Below are 23999 nucleotides of genomic sequence, written 5' to 3'. Positions count from 1 at the left end.
TGTGGCGACGCTCGGCGATAATCGGCGATAATTAAAATTTTTTTTTTTTTTTTTTGAACCCAACGGCTATTTTACATTCCACCCCTATAAATATTTCCTCCACTTCCTCCATTCATCACCCACAATCTTCATTCTCTCCATTTTCAATCTCTTCTCCCAATCTTCAATTTTCATCAAAATTATGAGCTTTTGGAAGAAAAGTTCCCGATCGGGTAAGGATAAGGGTAAGGGGAAAGAGTCGAGTTCACAAATTCCCAACACGGATGAAGCAAACGAGCAGTGGATGCAGTCGTTGTTGGCGATGGGTTCTCCTCCCGGCCAACTTCCATACGGGGGTCCGTCTCCTTTGCAGACTCCTCCGGCGCGGAGACTTTCTCCGTACTTCAACTCTGCCGGCAGAATGCCCTTTCCAGCCGACGATGTGTATCGGCCCCAGTTCGACACCCCCGGATCAACCCCAGGCGACCAAGAATCTCAGGCCGCGACACTGAGCGCGGAGGACTTCGAGGTGGAAGAAACGCCCACCGAGCCGCCTTCTAGGAGCGGGAGGGGGAAGGCGCCGGCGTCGTCGGCTGCGACTGATACGGGTTCCGATGAGAGGCCGAAGCGGGTAAGGACTACTTACACTCTGCAAGAGTCCGAGCTGATAGCCGACTGCTGGGCGGACACGTCACAGGACGCGGAGCGCAGCAACTACCAGACTGAGATCATATTCTGGGAGCGGATTGCCGCGAAGTACAGGAGCCACAAGACTGCCTCAATGAAGGACCATGGCAGCGAGGCGATCCGTCGGCATTGGGAGCGCCTCATGAGGGACTGCGGGCACTTCAACGGTATTTATTCTAACTTGATGACTCACATGACGAGTGGCCAGAACGAGCACATGGTCCGAGATGAGGCCATCCGGATGTATAGTAGCCAGTACTTGTCGACGAAGGGCTTCAAGTATTGGAACATCTACGATAAGCTGAAGGATCTCCCCAAATTCCGGACGGGAATGCACGACGCGCTGCACGGGAAATCGGTGCGCTCGCGACTTAGCGTTTCGGAGAGCGAGGGGAGCGCGGCCCACATCGACTTGAGTGGGGATGGTCCGCACGAGCGCCCGGAGGGAGTGAAGAAGGCGAAGGGGAGGCGGAAGGGGAAGGGCGCAACGTCGGAAGTCGCGTCGGAATCCGTCATCGACTTAGAAAAAGCCACTTATTCGAGCAATGTCGCCAATCTGACCCAGATGTACACGCTGTACTTCACCGGCGGCGGGACCCCTGAAGAAAAGGCGGCCCTCTGGAAATGCATCCAACACCTGCAGAGTACGCTGGGGCTCGATCCCGACGCCCCTCCGGCCCCTCCGTCTTAGATTTTTTTTTTTTAAATCTTTGTTTATTTGCGTTTTTTATTTGTAGTTTTTTTTTTCTCGTTGTATTATATTTTCCAATGATTAATACAACGATGAATTGTTCATTATTAGTCTATTTATTAAATACATTTGTAGGGAAAATTAAATAATATAAAAAATAATGATGTAAAAATGAAATGTTGAGTTAGGGAGAAATAAGGGAGAAATAAGGGAGAAACCAATGTAGCACTTGGCTAAAAACTGGGGATAAATTTTGGTGCTGATGTGGCGCTGATGTGGCAGGAGTTAGGGAGAAATAAGGGAGTTTTTAGGGAACTCCATTGGGAGTGCTCTAATCTAATTAAAAAATAAAATTCATTCAAGGATAAAAATGTAACTGAATCTTTCATCCCAGATGTTATTAGTAAAATAAAATCAATCGTCGTTACAAATCGTACGCACCTCTTGTTGAATGGGCCTGAAGGCTGCGATCAGCCCAAACAAAGTAGGCCCAGCAGTGCAGCCCAAACCAATCTAGAAAACGGCGGGAAAATGGAAGAACATTGGGGATTTTGGTTGCGCTGCTTTGTAGTTTGTACTGCACTCTTCTTGCTCACAATTATATGCTACACCAAAAATGAGAGTAGAGATAGGGTTTCAACAACAATATTAATCACTCCGATTATACCTCCACGAGGAGAAGAATCCGCTGATTCGCAATGCCGATATACAACATCAGGGGTATCAATGTGGATTTTCCGTACGAGGCGTATGATTGCCAGCTTGTTTACATGGAAAAAGTCATCGAATCTCTTCAAAATGTATGAAAAACTCCATCATCCGTATTTCTTTTATTTGTTTGATCGATATGCGTGATTCAAGAGGTTTCAGTAAACATTTTATTAGAAGATTAGGACTTCAATAATCTATGTTTTCATACTCGAAATAGTTGGTAAAATTTGTATAAAAACGTGTTACATTAATTTACCGGAGTGCGGTTGATTTTACTAGTCCTACATCACCGTGCGTTCGATAATTGGCAGGTTTTATGCAGTATCATTTGTTCATATGAAGTTAAAATCACACATGTGCTGTCACAAAAAAGATAAAGATTCAATTTTTGACTGCTCATTTACTTAAGTTGTGTGGAAAAATTGCTTCTTGCCTAGTTTCACAATGATTTTTTTGGCATTTTAGTTGCTGAGAATGTTTGTTGACATTTTTCAGTTGAATTTTGAAGTTTGCTGTTTGCTACACTGCGCTGCTGTATAATTACTCACAATTACATAATGTTTTAGCAGATATAACAACAAAATCCATTGCTTTTTAATAGAGTGAAGTATGAGAAAAAATGTTTCTCAGGGATACCATACCATTACTGCGATGTCTCTTTATGAGTGTATCCTTTCATATAGCTTTGTTTTTTATTTGATTCATCGAGGTGTTTCTCAAACAGGACTTGTATTATTTCTGTAATCTATTTACTAGTCCCATAGAGTCGTAGACCATAGTTGGTTCATGGTTGCTTGATGAGATCTTGGAATATTTACTTGTATTGTTCAGTAATGTCAATAGTAGTTTCATCCAAAAAATATCCTAAAAATTCCATTCACCACTGATTTATTTCTTTGTTGTTTTTTAAAACGGCAGAAAAGTAATGCTCTACTAGAGAGTCCAACTGGAACAGGAAAGACATTATGCCTTCTATGTGCCACATTAGCTTGGAGGAGAAGTTTTGGCGAATTCTCTAGAGGCCGGAGTGATAAAAGTAGCATCAGAGATATTCTCTCTCAGTCTGTAGATGAAGATATACCACAATCCCAATCTTCTCAATTTCCCACAATTGTTTACACATCACGCACCCACAGCCAGATTAAGCAAGTGGTTAAAGAGCTGAAGAGGTCCAACTACAGGTCAGGTTCACTACTACAGTGCTTGTGCTCCAACTACATTGTTCTTTGTTTTTGGTCATTTGCGGTTATAAGTGCTTGTAAGATTGATTCTTAGAAATTGCTATGTGGATAATGGGTTTCGAAGAAATTTTGTTAGATATGATTTCAAGTAACACTAAACAGATTAAGTTATCTTTGCTGTCTTTGAGTGCCGAATAGGTAGTACAGTATTGAATCATTGATATGCTTTCTTCCAATGAGTACGGAGATGCTTGTTTATCCTATCAAAATCAAAAGTCTACGACAAAACAAATATGCATCTGCAAAATTTGCTGATCAGGCATTACTGTTGCAAAATTATCTGGAGTACTAGTGATTATTGTTGACTCTTCTTAACACTATATTAGAAAGATTTAGTGGATTGGCCTTTCATTGGTAGTAACTCAAATATAAAGTTTCAGCTAAGTTGGAAAAATAGTTCAAGTATAGCTGCATGATTATCTGTAGGACTGAAGAATGGTGGTAGAAAGGGAAGTCGACTGGCTGCACACTGCTTCTAGTTCCTTCTATCAGGACTGCTTACAATAGTAATTTATGGCTTGGGATAATACTTTTGCATCAAACTGATGACAGCTTGTTGTTATTTTAGTCATTGGAGTAATGGTGATGAATGATGATGCATTGATTCAATGGTAGTTGGGAGCTCCACCCAACACACAAATATTTGTTTTTCCTTTCTGGGTGGGTCAATGTCATTTTCTTCTGTTTAATTATGACAAAAGTTGATACTTTTTACAGCAGTAATGCTTCAAACACAGCGGACTTATATTCTTTTTACACAACTATGCTTTCTTTATGAATGTTGAATGCATTTCATTTAAATGTGAAAATAGTTATAGTAGATTAACATCATTAACTTAATGATCTAATATTCAGGCCCAAAATGGTGGTATTAGGATCTCGAGAGCAATTGTGTATTCATGATCAAGTAAGTCTACTTCGTGGAAAGGCACAAACAAATGCTTGCCGTGCCCTGTGCAAAAAGTTAACAAAACGGTTTTGTCCTCATTTTTCTGGTGCTGCAGGTATGCCTTAGTTTGGTGCCATCAATTGCATGCATAACCTGCATTATATTTAATAGACAATCAGTATACTCATTTATAAGCTGTATTCATGAATAGTATGCTTGGTTGGCAACTTTTAGAAGACACTGTTCCAACTACTAAAGTAATATTGTAGTCCAATATATGTTTGTAATTATTAGGCATAGGACCAATTAGAGCTATATCGTATTGCATGCTGAAGAAAACGGATAAGATATGACCTCCATATTATTTTCTAAAGGCTGTTGGTCATGATAATACGTGTTATGGTATGCAAATAACTCCTCCTTCTTTGTCTCTTCAGAATTCGTCAAGAAGAATCCTGGTATTGGAGAGGATCCTATTGATATTGAGGACTTGGTCAATATTGGAAAAAGCTCTGGATCGTAGGTTTATGGTTTCTGCCTTCTATTGCTCTCTTTGCAGAAAACCAATCAAGTTGAACTTAACAATGATTATCTCAAACTTAGGTGTCCTTATTACCTGTCACGGGAGATCCATAAGGATGTTGATATCTTATTCGCACCTTACAACTATCTCATTGATCGTGGGAATCGAAAATCTCTGAAGATCGACTGGAAAAAGTGCATCCTTATTTTTGATGAAGCTCACAACTTAGTACGTATAAACTCCTTGACTTTTGGAGCACACCATCTTCACAAAATTTACATCTTATCATCAATCTGCAAATACTTCAGATTCCAGAGATTTTTAATTCATATTTCATCTTAGCAATACATTGAACTTGTTTGGTAAACCTTTTATTTTGAATCTTGATTGATTTGAAATACATGGTATTCCACATTGATCTAGTTTTTGAGTCACCTAACTCCTACAGACATCCATTTGTTTAAAGTTTTTCATCAATCCTCCCCTTTTCCAAATCCTTCTTACTGAATGCAGCCTTAATTTTTTGGAGATTGCAAGCCAAAAAAAAGAAACATATAAGTCAGGTATTATGTGAACATTGTTCGTCTAACAAGCTTCATATTGGCAATTTATTTTCTAATGCAGGAAAGCTTATGTGCTGAAGCTGCCTCATTTGACCTGCCTTCAAGTCTTTTGACAGCTTGCATATCAGAGGCAAAAAACTGCATTGATCTTTCAGTTGCTAGGAGGGACACTTCTAATGATACAACTTATAGTCCAGATGATTTTGCTATTCTTAGAGGTATATCAGAGCTTTTACCTGATGTTTCTCTCATGACTAATTCATGAATATTGAATAAGGCATTCTCCTAATCCTGACCCTGTATACTTGTTTCTTATCTGAACTTAATTTTCTGCCTTGATCATGGTGTGGTAGAGTGTTATACTCTATGAGTATAGCTTGGTAAACTAAATCTTCCCTAGTTTCCTCAATCTTCTTTCTAGCTGTTATGATCAATGAAATTTTATTCCCTAGTTTTAGGCCATTATATGTGCATTATGGTGTTCCTGCAGCACTGCTTTTGAAGCTTGAGAAGAGAATAGCCGAGGTGCCAATTGAATCCAAGGAATTAGGTTTTACGAAGGATGGACCTTACATTTATCAGCTACTATCTGAGTTAAATATCACTCAGCAAACTGCCGACATGCTCACGGGTATTATTGAGAAGGCGTGTATACTGCTCCAAGAAGGTACCCGCTGCCATGGTCTTTAACTCTATATTTGTACAGTTCAAGTTTATAGCTATGTGACAATATTGAGATGTGTTTTCTTGGAAAATCTTTTTTGAAAATCAAATATATGCAAACATAACCGAACATGATTGAAGTTTGTCTCTCAAATGCATGCAAACATAACCAATCATCATAGAACAAATTCATGCAAACATATTTTCTCCTGCTATCTCCTTTTTCTAAACTAGGCCATTTTGTATACTCTTAACATGTGGAATTAAGTTCTCTTGGTGATATACTGTCCCTTATTGAAGATCTAATATTCTCACTTTTCTCTCAGGTGAAAATGTCACTGGAGGTGGAGGAACACATAAAACCAATGGTACAGCTTTCAGGCTTGAAAGCATAGGTGATATCTTTGGACTGATTTTCAAGGATAATAGTACTGCTCATGCCCAATATTATCGAGTAAGTTATATCAATTGATTGCTTCATATAATTTAAGCCAATTAATGATTCCTTCATGTCCATGCTGTCTTCCTGATTCATTTCTCTGACAATGACAGTTTCACGTCCAGGAAGTTGAAGCTAGCTCTAATGATTCCTTTAAAGGTATTCTATAGATTTTTCCGTGCAAAAGATGGAGATCATGTTTAAGCCTTATAATTCCTACATATCTGATCCTGTAGTTTAGTTTGTTGAAATACATGCTTTTTCTTAAATTTTGGTAATTAACTTTGCCTAATTTCTAGTGCATTTCTTGTCTTTTTATTCACTGCCACTGCACTAATCCTGTGGTTTCTTTATGTAGCCAATCACAATCGGGGCATTATAATGCATGTGGTTTAAGCTAATGTATGCAAGTTGAAATTTCTTTATTTCCTTCATCCAAAACATCATGCCCCCTGGAGGTTTCTTCATGAAGCCAATCACATTCTAGGCACTATACTACATGCTGTATAAGCTAATGTATGAGGACTATTATTTTTTTATTTTCATCCGCCTAAATATCATGCCCCCTAGATCATGGAACTGTAGATTGAGAATCAAGTGTACATAATTCAAGAAGCTTGTATTCCTAATGTATTTCTAACATTGCTAAACTCGTATTAAGTGACAAGAAAACCAGAATTTACCATGCTTAGATCATTGAACTGTACACATTTAGTTTCTTGAGCAGCTTTGTTATCAGCAATTTGTAGTCCATTACTTGTAGAAAGTTCACAGAATGAATTTGTGCGATAGATAAAAAGGATTGTAACATATTGAAATGGGGCGAAAAGGTCACATTTTTTGTTTGTTGTTATGTAAGATTTGCATATGTTAGATGATGTCCTCCCACACATGCATATGCAAGTGCCTATGGCATGGCTCATGCACTTAAAGGAAACATTTCAGTAATTGTGCATGCATATCCATGGTGAATATCTTCTTGCCATCTCTTGAGTCTTGACTAAATTTGACATGTTCTTATACTGAAAATTGATTTCACAAGTTCTTATCTGGGGTTTCTAGTTTTTGTAAATCAGAAAAGGAAAATAAAAGAGGAAGTATTGCTGTCCATCCTGTACTGCCTTATCTTCTAAAATTGTAGCTTCAGATCATTTATTTGCAAATATGATGCATTGTGATCGATACCTATGAATTTCCATCAATCTTCATAATCAGGGAAAACTTCTAGAACCCTGAGCTGGTGGTGCTTCAATCCTGGAATTGCCATGGAAGAGTTCACCAAGCTTGGTGTTCGATCTATAATTTTGACATCTGGTACATTATCACCAATGGATTCATTTGCAGAAGAATTGAAATTGTAAGTGACTAGCTTTCAATGGAACTATTTCTCATAATTATATTGGTGTTTGCTTCCAAAGAGCGAAGTTTTAATTAGCTTTTGTGTATTGTAGAGAATTCCCTGTCCGTTTGGAGAATCCTCATGTTATATCAGGAAATCAAATATGGTCTGGGGTTGCACCGGTTGGGCCATCTGGTTATTCTTTCAATTCTTCTTATCGCAACCGTGGTTCAATAGAGTACAAATCGGAGTTGGGCAATGCAATTGGTATGATTACTTATATACTACAATATGCCCCAAGTCCCTTTGCTGTAATTGCCCGAGTTGTTAGCAATATTTTCCATACAAATATATGTACAATGTGCCTCAAGTCTAATTTGGAATTTTTGCAACAGTCAACTTTGCTCGAATTGTACCAGATGGCCTGCTTGTATTTTTCCCATCATACTACCTTTTGGAGCAATGCATCAGCTGCTGGAAAACTACGGTAATACAGCTCATGTCAAGATTAGTTGTTTTTTCTGTTTTATTAAACGAACTTCTTATTGACAGGGTCAACAAAATTTATCAAATTCAACAACAATATGGGAAAGGATCTGCAAGCATAAGTTACCTGTTGTGGAACCTAGGCAATCCTCACTTTTTCCTTTAGCGATTGAGGTAAGTTGGATAAATGCAAAATTATGTTTTTGAGGCTTTCAATGCTAAGCTCCTTCTTTGTGTCCCTTGTCAGGATTACATGACAAAGTTAAAGGAAGCCAATTCTGGCGCAGTTTTTTTTGCTGTCTGCCGTGGGAAGGTATATATCCTATACAACAATAAATCCTTGGTCTTGTGTTTTCATGTACAATTATGTATTGAACTCATAAGAAAAATTTAATGTGCAAAATTTACTTGTTACAAAGGAAATGTACCACAAAGTTTAGCTTGGTTAAGATACTAAAGCTCCAACCACTAATCAGTAATTTGCGTGAGAGGATACAAAATACCATCACATGCCACTAAAGCTGGCAATAATTGCTAAACGCAGCCTGGAATGTTTCATTAGTTTTCTTGGAGAAATCTTTGCTTCTAATTCTATTTTTTCTCTAATAGACTCTTAATAGTGTCATACCAGTTTTATTGTATATAGAAAATGTCTCGCCCTTCTGTCCCAACTCCCATTTAACATCCTTGGAACACTATTTTTTTCTCTCATATTTATAGGTGAGTGAAGGACTAGATTTTGCTGACCATGCTGGCAGAGCTGTGGTCATCACTGGGTTGCCATTTGCCACACTGACCGATCCTAAGGTTTGTCTTATGTTTAATTTTGATTAATGCTTGTGCATTTGTACAGTTCTACCTGTAGGCTATAGGAATGTAAGATTACAATACTTCCCCTTCACATTTCAAATCGATACGTTTTCTGGTAGTTCTGCAAAAGGCAACTTATACCAACTTATGCAACTTTTTATCTGTTTTTTTTTTCTTTTTGAGAAAATAAAGCTAGTTTTCCTGGGGTTATAATATTAATTCTGCCAATCTCTGTGGATTAAAAAGAGTCGAAGTTTTTTTTTTTAAATCTTGAGGAATATTTGTGTAAGGTATACAAAATTGATTTCTACAAATAGGATAACATTCATACTTTAGGAGAGCTTGTCTGTTGCAATGTTTATTTTATGTATTATTTTTAATATTTTCAAAATTTGTTTGTTATTTGTGAAAAAGAAGAACCTTTTATTTTGTGCAATGGAATGTTTGATCGAGAAACCTCACTTATTGTATGGTGAAAATTCGAGAATGTCTCTATAGTCATGAGTTTTTACAACCATTTTTTATTTGAATTACTCATGGTAGCATTTTCAGCTTTCCATCTTCGAGATCTAATCTGAATGGATTTGTAAAATGATTCTCTTTCTACATGGCATGGCTACATATTTTTGGTTTTTTTAATTATCTCACACAATGAGTGTAAGCATAAACATACTTGTATATTATTATATTTATCAAATATGTCATATACCTTAAATTTTTTTTAAATATTTACAAATTTACAAATTTGTTTTATCTATACTTAGCCTGTTTAGTAATTTCTGTGTCGATTGCTGGAGACAGGTTCGCCTTAAACGCGAATACTTGGATAATCAAGTTCATTCTCGGAAGTCCATAAACAAGGTAGCACACATCCTAATATTCAACAATTTCGTGTAGTTGTAAACTTTGTTTTATTAAATGACCTAATGGCATTGTGAAGGGACAAGGTCTCACAGGAGAAGAATGGTACTCTCAGCAAACTATGCGGGCTATAAATCAGGCCATTGGTCGAGTCATTCGTCATCGACATGATTACGGAGCAATTATATTATGCGACGAGAGGTGTTTTTTTTGTTCTTTATTTACGTAATTCAAATTTTATGCTACATATTTCATTAAACTTTGGTGTGTAATCCAGAATTATTAAGACTTTTAGCTGAAAATAGTGTTTCATTTCGACGTTCTTGTATGTCTCATAAACACATGTTTAGAGACAGACTGGAAATGCTTCATTATTTATTTCCTTTGTTATAAATAGGTTCTCGCATTCTAATCGACAGTCTCAGATATCTTCATGGATACGACCCCATGTCAAAGTACGGTTTGTCAGCCACACTTCATTTTCTTCCATTTCTTTATTTCTTGTTAACGCTGCTATTATGTTGTAAGCCTTTGCACTTTGTATTTGCAGTGTCACTCCAAATTTGGTGATGTAGTATACACACTTACTCGATTTTTTCGAGATATTAAAACATATCGCCCTCCAAAGCTGGAATTTGCACAGAATGACGATCAAGGTCATTTTTTATTTGATATTTCAAAATTTTATGTGCTTCTGAATGTGTCACTTATTTCTTGTGCTTCTATCCATACAACAATCTCAAGTTCTTATTTATGTGAAAACTGTAAGCATACATATTTTTCAAGCAATACATATTTCTCTCTGCATAGTACGGATTTAGTAACCATACATTTTTTTCTGCAGAACCTGCTCGAGTTTCACAGAGCAGCCCCTTGTCTTTGGACAAGATTAACCTGGAAAAGCTCCAGGTAATCTCAATTTGCTGTTTTAAATTACTTATAAGTATGTTACTATATTTACAATTATGAATCCCCTAATTGTATTTGTAATGGTTTTATCGTTGAATTACAACAACCTGAAGACAGCATTCAATCCAACTAGCTCATTGGACTCATCATCCACTGCTGAAAAAGTCAAAAGAGGCGGTTTTTCTATCCATATGAGAGAAATACTTCCTGCCAATCGCTCAACTCTAGCATCAGGCAAGCTACTTCGGGATTTAAAGATGAAGAGTTCAAGTGTCCTTTCAAGCTCTGGGAAAGAGTCTTTGGCCATTGATGGGAGGAGCAAACAGGATTATGATGAAAAATCTGTTGACCTGGCTACACCTATTTTACTGAAAAAGCAAAAGTTGCTTATAACCGGGCCTACTCAGTCAACACATGAAGAAAAGTCTAACCATTTCAGAAATATGGTGAAGAAAGAACATTTGCACTTCCCAGAAAATGTCCGTGACCTCAATCCTCAAGAACCAGAAGTATTGGTTGGTGAAAATACTGTCAAACCGGACATAAGGATGCTGTTTCGCGATGTCAAACCGGACATCGCTAAACATAAGGATGCTGTGTCGGAGACTGTAAATAAAAACAACATTGAGACCAAGGGATCAGCTTTTCTCATTGAGGTGAAGTATCTTGAAATTTTGTCTACATTATTTTAGTATATATATTTTACATGTTTACAACATTGCACCTAACAATTAGTAATAAGCAGGTTCGAGAAAAGCTTACTGATTCAGAATATAAAGAATTTGTCGGCTCAATGAAAGCACTCAAGTCTAATACAATGAAAATTAGCCATGCTCTGGAATCAATTGCTAGATTGTTTTGTCTTCCTGACAGGCTCTCTCTTCTTCACAGGTATGAATTAACGTCGGTTTATTTCTTCATAATCACTATTCCACAATTATAATGTCGCTCTCAATATCACTAGTATGATTTTACAAAATTGATCCAGTGCACCCCTTTAGTTAATATTATCGTTGATCTAATTTCTGGATCTTTGACAGTTTCAAGGACTATGTTCCCGCGAAATATCGATCTCTATATGAGGAAATCATGATTTCCACTACATGCGATGCAGCTGGTCTTTAAAGTGAGTAACTATTTCCTGCTGCTGAATGGATTATGCTACTTTGCACTGAACTATTTCTTTCCTCACTAGTTATTAAAAGATGTACAAAGCTAGTTCTTGAAGATAACAGAGCCAGAAATCGCCTTACTGCTGTGCATGTGACGGTGTTTTTGGTGCTCGCGTCTCCATCTGCAGACAGCTTAGGCACGACACTAGGTCATCATGGCTTATACCAAGCGAAATTGGCTGCCCCCGTAGTATTATTTCAGAGACGAGATATGAGTGAGGGACTCATCACGTCGTTTTGAGGAGAAAGTGAGACTTGTACATTGGCAACGACGCTGGCAATTGTGGTGTTTCAAAACTAGAGATGCAAAAGAAAATCTATGGGGGTGTGAGCTTCGACATCTCAGTTACAGGTTAAGCTTAATTTGTAAGTTAACCTTTTATTAAGCCTAATTTCTTGTTAACTAAAAGGTGTTTTAGCTTAGTCAAAATGGAACTTTGAATGGCGGATGAAGGAAGTAGTTGAAATATACCAAGTACCCTTAAATTTTGATTTTTAATCGAATCTAAATTAAATTTAAATATTTCCTAGAAATTGAAGTTGTAAGTTTTGCTTATATTTTTTTTTCAATAAAATATACTCTTTTCATGGCAACAATAATCATTTTTGTAAAGTCGAATGTGAATATTTTAAAAAATTCAAAATTTCATTTCACTTTTGATCAGCTAACTCTAGATTGTGTTTGGTGGTTTACTTGGAGAAATGAGTTTGTGTTTTAGTTCAATTATTTTTAAAACAACAATAAAGTGCAAAAATATTTAATTTACCAATGTCAGTGTTGTCTCGCAAATTCAATATAGCTCTTTCTCATTAAACTCCTTTTCCTTCAATTTGAATTCCATTAATTTGTTAATTTGTGAATATCGAATAGTCTTAATGATATAAATTTTATCTTAAAAATTAGTACAGTATAATATCATCGTAAACCTACATAATGGCTTTTGATTCATTGCGTTGTATTAGAATTTTGTTATATATCGCTTTCATGTACAATTACGGTCGTTATCATTTGTGTAATAAAATTAGTCTACATATGAAATAGTAATAACAGTCAATTAGTAAAGCAGAGTATTCTATACTTCAATTATCATCATATATACACATAAATCAGTATTATTACTAGAGTACTATGTCTATTTGTATAGTGAACTTATTATCCATATACATTTGATACGAGACGATTTACTTAAAATTGAAAAAATATGAAGCAAATCAATACGGTAGTAGAATATATTAGTAACAACAAAGAATCTTCCAAAAACAAAAATAATCGGTGGATTTTTAATTTAAACAATGTTTTCCGGTACTACACGTCACAAGAAAAATGATCATGGGTATACCAATCGCAAATATTAGACACAGAAATATACTCCTACAGCTACTCCATATTGTAATGGTCGCACATGTAGACAATCTTGTGAACCACATTCATAGCAAAACACTTCCCGACATCTGCATAGAAAAATTAGAGACATATCAAAAGTCGATGAAAAGTTATAATTAAAGTGGTAAGAGTAGTGAATATATTAATCCAAACATAAGTAGTTAAAAATACCTGTACGTAACACGTAGACCACCCCCAGTGCGTTCTACAGTTTGGCCACATTTAGGGCATCTTGTCCACTGCATTTGCTTAACCAAACGACCGAATTGAACGTCGTTTTCATCCATTACTTGGGATGCCTCGCTGCACCTAAACCCTTCGTGCCATGGAGCCCTACACGCATAGCAAACGAGCCTCTTGCAAGCAGGGCAAGCACATTTTGTGGTTGCCACATCGCACTCATTAAGAATCAGCTCAGAGCTGTAACATCCCACTTTTTCGAACCCTAATTTTTGTGACGTGGAAATTTTTTGCATTAAATGTTTTTAATGCTATGATTATGTGGAATTAAATGATGAGTGATTTATTGCAATATTCTTTGTGACCTAATTGCGATATGGAATTGAGATTGAGTTGAATGGTCAAACTTGTTGAATATGTGACGTGGCTATTGAATAGTCAATATTGTGGAAAATATGACGTGGCCGTGGAATGGTCAAAGTCGTTGGAAAATGTGAAGTGGAGGTGAAATTCGAATATGTGGATATTTTAATGTGGGGAGAAATAATAATTGTGGTGAATTATTTTCCTAAGGGATGAGTGAGAATTAAATAAGAGCATTATTTAATTATGTGGAATTTTCGACCCCTCCTATTTATTGGAAAGAAATCCTATTTTTCTTGGATTTAATTATTGCTTGGGATAATTATCCGAATTAAATCCAAAGTCCGTTATCCCTAATTTGTTCCATGAATTTTCGACCCCTATTATTTCTTGGAGATTTTCGAAAATCTCTTATTATGGGAGAATGAATTATTTTTATTATATTATTTGATCCCTTGTTTATTCTCTTCCATAAATAAATTCAAATATCCTAGCATATCTTGCTAAATCTAAGGAGATCTTACCGTATCCTAATTTAAATAGGATTTTTAATTAAATCCCTTTTGAAGAAGCTAAACTACACGCCACTTTTATATTTAATTGGGGAGAATATTTATTATTTTCTTGCTCCGTAATATTTTATTCTACTCCGTGAAATATTCAAATTAAATCATAGGCTAATTAAATAGCCTAGAAATTCGAAATCCCCTTTTCTCTCAACCTAATTCACGCAACTTAACCATCATATCTTCTCCAAATCTTGATTTATTTAATTATTGGATTATATCTTGCACTCTATAAATAAAAGTGAGAAACCTAACCCTAGCATCACTAAATCACACCCCCACTCCCTCAATCTCGATCTCTCTCTCTTTCCCACTCTCTCAAAATTTTCTTCTACTTTCTCCATTATTTCTTCATCTTGTGTGAAGAATTGAAGCTGAAATTCAAGAATTTGTTGAAGAATCAAGATCCTACTTGTTTCCTACCGACTGTTCTTTTGAAAAGGTATTTTTATTTTTGATCTTCTCTTCTTCTACCGATCAATCGGTGTTCTTGAGTCCACATGCATTTAGAACGAGTGAAGGGGAAATTAATCGGTGAATTTGGATGCATGTGTATGTGTTGTGACCATGTGTGTGTGTGTGTGAACGCCTCGGTAGGCGTGCACATGTGTGGTGTGTGTGTGTGTGTGGTGTGTGTAGAAAACACTCATGCGTGACATGATTTGATGTTAAATCTAGAGTTGTTGTGTGGATAAAAACGATATGATAATTGTACTTTGATTTTGAATGGGAATATTGAAAATAATCGATGGGAAAAGAGAAACGTGAGAACATGCATGATTTTGATCCATGATTGAGACTTATTTGAAATACATGAACTAAAGGCGATAGCTCGCGTTCCCGGTGCGATAACAAGAAGAAGTACGTATTTGAAATCGAAGGAAATCGAGGTGGGCTTTATTCTTAAACTCTTCTATGTTGCAAATTTATGATACTGGAGAAATAAGGGTGGATTAAACTGTTATGCCATGCCTATGAATGTTTTTGGATATTGTGTGTGCCTGATGCCTAGTTTGCGAGTGCGCTCCATTAGGCTATAGGGCTATATAAACGAATTCGGGTCTGAGTAGGGCCGCAAGCCCTACACGGGAGATCGGGAGCCGTCCTTGCTAGTCGGTCGGTCTCGTGGGCGAAAGTGTGGCCACACTTCGTCGCACCATATGAAATGTTGATTGATGAGAAAATGAGAGGTATTATTTGACTGGTCAGTCCATGATATATATTTTGTGATACTCGATGCTGTTCTTTAATTAAATGCTAAACCTCGAGTTCACTATGGTAAGAGTGACATAACTATAAAATGTTTTGGCATGAGTCCACTGAGTATGCTTAAAATAGTCAGCCCTGCATGTGTTTTCCCTATGTGCAGGTTGAGCGGCGATGGGCGGTCGGGGGTGTTGAGACAGTGAATCGAATAAAATGGATGTTTGGAACTTTGAGTGTAGTCGTGTCTTCATACATGGCTTCGCTTTCTCTTGGATTGCTTCCGCTGAATATTTTGAAACTTATTATCTTTGGTTGTTTGAACTTATTGGAATATTGGGAAATATTGCGTTTTGTTGGAGCTACAATAAACCTTTGACTTTTGAGCTTAGCCTATGATTCTATTAAATCTTGTTTTTTCGTATTTAAAGCCGTTGATTTATTGCCTTGATCTTCATTAAACACTTGGTCAAATCTCTTTAAATGAAACCCTAGTCTACATTCTTGTCGCCTTAAGTTCGCCTAGTTAACAGTCGCCGTATTTATTATGCCCTAGAAATGTCGGGCTGTTACAAGAGCAGTCCCGATAAGGGCAATAGCAACTTGTGTAAGTTGAAACGGTTGATTGGCACAAACAATATCGGACCACTTTACGAAGAGCGAAGATGGGATCATCGGCCGACATTCCATAGGAATTAGGATTTTTCCGCAATCCAATTCCAGGCACTTGATGGTACATATGTTGTCATCAATCTTTGATTGGATGTGGCTACCTATGCACTATTCAATCACATATTTGGATAAAACTTTGCTAAGGCGTCGTGAAATCGATGTATATTTGGATAAAAGATCACATATTTGGAAATAAGAATCATATACTCCTAAAAGATTTTGAATTGGAAAAAGAGTCGTCTTGGTTGGAAAGAGTCCTAATCAAAGATTTTGATTTATTGACTACAATCTAGATATTTGTCAAATTTATATTTACACATTTTACTGATCTTTAAACTTAAACAATAATTCTTTTATTAACAAAAAATAATACTCACTAAGTCCCATAAAAATCGAAAATTAATTTTGTCATTTTGGTCCGTCCAATAAATATAAGAGTAGTGATTTAGAGACATAATGTCTCCATGACATAATATCCTTATGTCTCTATGCCATAATTATATTTTATATGTGGAAAATATAACCAAATGCTATTTTTGGATAAAATCAATTAGCATGAATGCATGATCATTAGGGGGTGATCTAATTTCTATAATAAAGACTAATAAAGCAAATGGTGAAATTAATTCAATAGAGTATATTATATATTTTACATAGAAATAACATAAAAATAAATACTCAAAAATCAAACTAGAGTACTAATATTATAAAATACTTAAAATTAAAACAATAAATTTAATTAGTATTATATTTATTTTGACTAAAGTTTAAAATTTGAATAAATTAAAATTTCAAAATTGAATAATTTAGAATAGTAAGTATGATATAAAAACACCTACACCCAATTAGTATTAATATATTATACATATTTTCTTAATTTTATTTCATGATATAGTGAATTGAGCTAATAACTCAATTATTTATAAAGCAAAAGAGAAAATACCTTGTAATTATTTATTTGATTGAAGTTCGATTGTAATGTTCTAAAAATAAAAAATTTAAATAAATTAAAATTTTGGAAAGGAAAGAAGTAGTATAATAAAAATTACAAAATTCTTAAAATAAAAACTATTAAAGTCAATTATTATTATTATTATTATTATTATTATTATTCATTTTTAATTTATTTAATGATATACTGAATGGAGCTTAAAACATTAATATTTTATAAAAGAAAAAAAGAAGAAAATAATATAGGTATTAAATAGATTAGTTAGAAACATAAAGTATGATTTTGTTATCAAGGTTCAACTATAACATTCGAAAGAATAAGAACTTAAAGAAATTGAATTGTGGAAGTAACGGATTTAAATAAAAATATAATTTTTTGCAATCCAAATTGTTACTTAAAAAGAAATCTACTATATATTGCTTTTAGAGTAAAGGTAAAAAGTGGTCATAAACATATGACCGAAATATGAATTTAGTAAAAAATATCCACTTTTTGAAAATCATGTCCTAAACAAATGAAATTGTCGTCGGATTGGTCCTTTTTTTACGGTTCCGTAAAAAAACTGACGATCAACGCCCAATTAGTGATATTTTGACTAAATAATAAATATAAAATTTATAATTAAAATTTATTTTGAAAGTAAAAAGTTAAAATAAAAAATATGCAATTCATAAAAATATTAAATATAAAATTTATAATTATAAATTTAACTATCAAAATGGCTTGTAACTAATTTTATTTTTGATCGAGGTTCAATTATTTTGTTAATGTTAAAAATCATAAATTTAATTGTCAAATGACTTGTTACTAAAAGGAGATAATTAATGATAAAATAAATATGTTGAACCTTAATCATAAAAATTTTATATAAAATACTAATAAAGAACATAAAATTATAATAAGAGATATACTGTACTTAACAAACAAACCCAATATAGAAAACAATTGAGTTTAATAATCTTGACGTATAAAGATATTAAATCTTGAAAGAAATTAAAATGTTTAATATGCAGCATTCAAATATCTAGAGATTAGTATGGTAATAATGGATTGAATTTGTTTTCTAAAAATATATTCATAATAGATAAAGGGTAAGAACGTCTAGTACAAAATGTATATTTAAAATAATATATAGAAATAATAGAAATTGACATAATAGTCCCTAATATGTCTTAAACATTATGTCTCCAAAACATTTTTGTAAATTATAAATAGTAGTACTTCTATTTTTGATAATTTTTTTTCTCACTAATGAGACTAGTTCATTCTCCACTTTACATTTTGTCCGTCTCTCTATCTCCCATATTTATCAATTGTGAACTAAAACTCGTATCCTCCCAAAATGTGCCCTAATATTAACTTTAGAGATTTCCCAAAAGTTGTAAGTTTTGCTTGTATTTTTATTTCAATAAATATGCTCTTTTCATGGCAACAATAATTGTTTGGTAAAGTAGAATGTGAATATTTTAAAAAATTCAAAATTTTATTTCATCTCGATCAGCTAACTCTAGATTATATTTGGTGGTTTACTTGGAGAAATTAGTTGTTTCGAGGCTGAATCTGTATCTTCTTACTTGAATTTCTATTTGAGTAGTAACAATAAAATTTTAAAATATTTTTATTACCAATGTCAATGCTGTCTAATTAATTCACTATATGCCTGTCTCCGTCTCCTTATCCTTCAACTTGAGTTCTATTAATTCGTCCTTATTGTAAATATCGAATATTCTTAATAATATAAATATTTTATTATAAAAATTAGTATAATATTATCTTGGACATGCATAATTGCTTTAGATTAATTAATAGTAGCATTTTGTTATGTATTGTTCTTATGTACAATTACGATCGATATCATTTGTGTAATAAAATTAATCTACATATGAAATATTACTTCAAAGGAGAGTGTTATATTGCTAACTCAATGCTTAATTGCTAACTACAACTCAATAATAGCCATTAGATATTCAAATTGAAGGCCTAGATCATTAACCATAAAATGTCAATGCGATCAACAAAAAACGTCAATAAGGCTATAGGATTAATTCCAATAAAAATCAATAGGGGTATTAATGTCAGGTTAGTTATAACTAACTTTTAAAAGAAATCCCAAAACTTTAATTTCATATAATATATATCAAATTAAGATAATTTTATAAGGATTCCAACGATATACTACATGCATACGTTCTGACGTCAAAATTTTAAAAAAATTTGAATTTTTTTTTTGAATTTTCGTATTTTTGACGAACAGATTTATGTCAATACACCTTACATAATATGTCAATATTATGCTTGTAAAATGTAAATATGAAATTGTGTTGACATTATTATGTCTTCGTGTTGATGTATTTCATACACTGTATTGACATTGTATTTCTAAACCCTAAATTTGATAGTTGTTATTATCTTTTTAATATTAAAAAATGAAAAACGAAATTACACATGACAAATTGTAGACCACAAGATTTCTAAAATCTTATGGTCTTAAATTAGTTGTAGTTAACAACTAAGGGATGAGTTAGCAATTGATCACTCACCTTACTTCAAAACAGTCAATTTGCAAAGCAAATTAATATATTCATAATATTATTATTATTATTATTATTATTATTATTATTATTATCCGTATCATTTATTTACTTAAAATCGAAAAAATATGAAACAAATCAATTTGTATATATTAATAATAGAGAATCTTCCAAAAACAAAAAAAAACGATGGAATTTCAATTTCAATGTGTTTTGGCTATCTTCACAACAGAAAAGATGAATAGACCAATCATTAATAGCATAAACATAAGTCCAATAACGGTATTCTCTTGCATATGTCGACAAGTTTCTGAACCACATGCATAGCAAAACATTGTCCTACATCTGCATGGCACGAGAAAGAAACACAAAACAGAAAAATTACGAAGAAAAGTTATAATTAAAGTGGTAATAGTAATAAAAAATGAGACAATTAATATATACTTAGTAGTTAAAAATACCTGCACGTAACAATTTGACAACCCATATTGCGTTCTACCACGTGACCACATTTAGGGCATCTTTTCCACTGCATCTGCTCAAATAAAACACCGGATTGAACGTCGTTTTCATCCATTACTTGGGATGCCTCGCTGCACCTAAACCCTTCGTGCCATGGAGCCTACACGCATAGCAAACGAGCCTCTTGCAAGCAGGGCAAGCACATTTTGTGGTTGCCACATCGCACTCATTAAGAATCAGCTCAGAGCAGTCCCGATAAGGGCAATAGCAGCTTGTGTAAGTTGAAACGGTTGATTGGCACAAACAATCAGACCACTTTACGAAGAGCGAAGATGGGATCATCGGCCGACATTCCATGGGAATTAGGGTTTTTCCGCAATCCAATTCCGGGCACTTGATTGTACGGATGTTGTCATCAATGTTTGATTGGATGTGGCTACCTATGCACTATTCGACCACAAAGTTTGACATTAAATTAAAATTGGTCGCTTTTTTTTTACCAACGATGTACCAATCGATTTTAAAGAAACCGTAAAATATAATGAAACCCTATTTTTCTATTTTAGTGTAGGGTTTTATAGATTGAAAGCAAACAAATAAGAAAAAGTAGAAAAAATAATAATACAACGTACCATGAAACAAATATTATGAACACAATTGGCATCGTGGCCGAATTTCTGGCTCAACATCGCTGGTTCTATACATATTTCACACGTGAAAGTCTGTTGTATTTCGTTGGTCATGTCGCTTGTATTTTGCTGTATTTCGTCGCTTGCATCGAGCCATATTTCGTCGCTCATGACGCTTGTATCTTGCTGTATTTTGTCGCTCATGACGCCTGTATTTCGTTGCTCATGACGCTTCTATGTATGTTTCTGTATTTTCGCCGCAAATTTACAAACTTTAGTTAAGACTTGAGAGCTATGAACGCCTATGTTAGACTTTTAAAAAGAGAAACGCTCCGATTCCAATAAGCATTCGGTTTGGTATAAGACCATCACAAAGTATTTTATGCATTAAAATAGTAATTAATTTAGCAAAAACCTTACTAAGGCGTCGAGAAATCGATGTATATTTGGATAAAAGATCAGTCGCATATTTGGACAAAAGAATCATATATATACTCCAAAAAGGTTTCGAATTGGAAAATGAGTCGCCTTGGTTGGAAAGAGTCCTAATCAAAGATTTTGATTTATTGACTACAATCTAGATATTTATCAAATTTATATTTACACATTTTATTAATCTTTAAACTTAAACAATACTTCTTTTATTAACAAAAAACCACTCGGTCCCATAAAAATAGACAATTAATTTTGGCATTTTGGCCCGTTCTATAAAAATACATAGTACTATTTTTGGTATTTTTTTTCTCACTAATGAGACTTGTTTATTCTCCACTCTACTTTTTTTTCTCTCTCTCTTTCTCTCATACTCCTTCCGTCCCACAAAGATTGTCCCACTTTGACAGGACATGAGTTTTAAGAAATGTAATGAAAAGTAAGTTGAAAAAGTTAGTGGAATGTGAGTCCTACTTTTATATATTAATTTTATAATAAAATGCAAGTATGAATGAGTTAGTGGAATATGGGGTCAACTACCAAAAAATGGTAAAAAAGTGAAATAGGACAATTTTTGTGGGACGGACGAAAATGGAAAAATAGGACAATCTTTGTGGGACGGACGAAAATGGAAAAATGAGACAATCTTTGTGGGACAGAGGGAGTATTTATTAATTGTGAATTAAAACTCGTATCATCCCAAAAATATTAACTTCAGAGATTTCCCATAAATTAAAGTTTAAGTTTTGTTTGTATTTTAATTTCAATAATTAAATATGCTCTTTTCATGGCAACAATAATTGTTTGGTAAAGTAGTATGCGAATATTTAAAAAAATTCCAAATTTTTTATTTCATCTCGATCAGCTAATTAACTCTATATTGCATTTGGTGGTTTACTTGGAGAAATGGGTTGTTTCGAGGCTGAATCTGTATAAATTGTCTTCTTACTTGAATTTCTATTTGAGTAGTAACAATAAAATTTAAAAATATTTCTATTACCAATGTCAATATAATGTTGTCTAATTAATTCAATATATGCCTGTATCCATCTCCTTCTCCTTCAACTTGAGTTTTATAAATTAGATATAATTGTAATTATCGAATATTCTTAATAATATAAATATTTTATTATAAATATTAGTATAATATTATCTTGGACATGCATAATTGCTTTAGATTAATTGCAAAATCAATTACTTATATTAGCATTTTGTTATGTATTGTTCTTATGTACAATTACTATCCATATCATTTGTGTAATAAAATTAATCTACATATGAAATATTACTACAAAACAGTCAATTTGTAGAGCAAACAGTATAATTAATGTTAGGGTAGTGATAAATTAACAAAAATTGTATACACAAAATTGGATATTTTAGGTATTTTACCTTTGCAATAAATTTATGATAGAATATATAATTAATTTACTGCATTACGTAATTATCCTTCTATGATCCTTTAAGAAAAAATAAGCTTTCTATAATCAACATTTTCAAAATTTTTGCATCTTCATAATTAATGCATAATTTCTTCTCCCATTTCTTCATTCCATATCCAAAATTTCAATTGCAAACAAAACGATGAGATGAGTAATATGATTTTATATTTTCTTATTTTATTTTTTCGATAACATGTATATTTTTCTTATTTAATTATAGTATATTGGTTGTTCTAAATAATTGGACAAATAAATTTCAAATCAATAGAATTGAAATTAACAGTTTTCTGAAAACTAGAATTTAATTACAATTAATGAATATATTGCCGGATACTAATTGAAATGAATTTATCAATTGGTAAACAGTCATGATTTCATAATTTCTAGAAGTCCATGATTTTTTATTTCATAAAATTAGCACATTTGATATCACAATATTTAGTTTTCAGTGATGAAATGACTATATATAAATATAATTAAGTTTTTAGTGTTATCATCCAACGAAATACGAAATAATCTTATCCATTCGCAACCAAATATTTTATTATTAATTCATCTTTAAAATTCTAAATTACAAAAACAATTGCATGTGCATATACTTTATTTCTAAACGTTGTCATCTAATGGAATATTAGTAGTCATTCACGTCCAATTATTATTTTTAATTACTAAACAATTCTTCAAATTTTTAAGTTATATAAATGATTGCATGTGTATATACTGAATTTCTTAATATTATCATACAATAGAATACTAGTAGTAATTCACATTCAATTATTTTTTTATTACTTAATAATTCTTACAAATCTAGGTTATAGAAACGACGGCATATGTACGTACTTAATTTCTAAATGTTATCTTGTGGAATAATAAAAGTAATTCACATCCAGATTATTTTTATTACTACACTAAATAATTCTCAAAATTCTAAGTTATAAAACCGACTGCACGTGTATATACTACTCCCTTCGTATTAAAAAGTAGAAACATTTGAAACGGCACGGGTTTTAATGCACAATTGATAAAGTAAGTGAGAAAATTTGGTAAAGTAAAAGGGATAAAAATAAAAATGAGTAAAATAAGAGAGAGGAAGAGAAAAAGTAGTGAAAGTAGAGTTAGTAGATTGTGGAGTCAACGTCCTAAATAGAAAGATTCTAAAGTTTCTATTTTTAAGGAACGACCCAAAATGGAAATAGTAGTTACTATTTTCTAAAAACGGA

At 33.5% G+C, this 23999-nt stretch overlaps 1 protein-coding gene and 1 pseudogene across 1 annotated transcript; one reads left to right on the top strand and one right to left on the bottom strand.

Moving 5' to 3' along the window:
* Positions 1–1932: 1932 nt before the first annotated feature.
* Positions 1933–12484, top strand: LOC125204568 (RAD3-like DNA-binding helicase protein). The gene is made up of 24 exons (XM_048103255.2): positions 1933–2157; positions 2987–3249; positions 4165–4313; positions 4636–4717; positions 4802–4949; positions 5346–5502; positions 5775–5951; positions 6274–6401; positions 6500–6545; positions 7602–7743; positions 7838–7992; positions 8121–8212; positions 8278–8385; positions 8459–8524; positions 8932–9018; positions 9823–9882; positions 9962–10083; positions 10280–10337; positions 10433–10538; positions 10727–10791; positions 10905–11447; positions 11537–11682; positions 11832–11917; positions 11987–12484. Exons 1-23 carry the CDS (start codon positions 2056–2058, stop codon positions 11914–11916), a joined length of 3087 nt encoding a protein of 1028 aa, XP_047959212.2. The 5' UTR covers positions 1933–2055; the 3' UTR covers position 11917; positions 11987–12484.
* Positions 12485–20017: 7533 nt separating this feature from the next.
* Positions 20018–21109, bottom strand: LOC148923456 (E3 ubiquitin-protein ligase RSL1-like; annotated as a pseudogene).
* Positions 21110–23999: the final 2890 nt, after the last annotated feature.

This window comes from Salvia hispanica, chromosome 6, assembly GCF_029641045.1.
Source record: "Salvia hispanica isolate PSC_SH4W2 chromosome 6, Shi_PSC_v1, whole genome shotgun sequence".
Lineage (NCBI taxonomy): Eukaryota > Viridiplantae > Streptophyta > Magnoliopsida > Lamiales > Lamiaceae > Salvia > Salvia hispanica.
The sequence above is the reverse complement of the archived record's forward strand: the minus strand, read 5'-3'. Positions and strand labels throughout refer to the sequence as shown.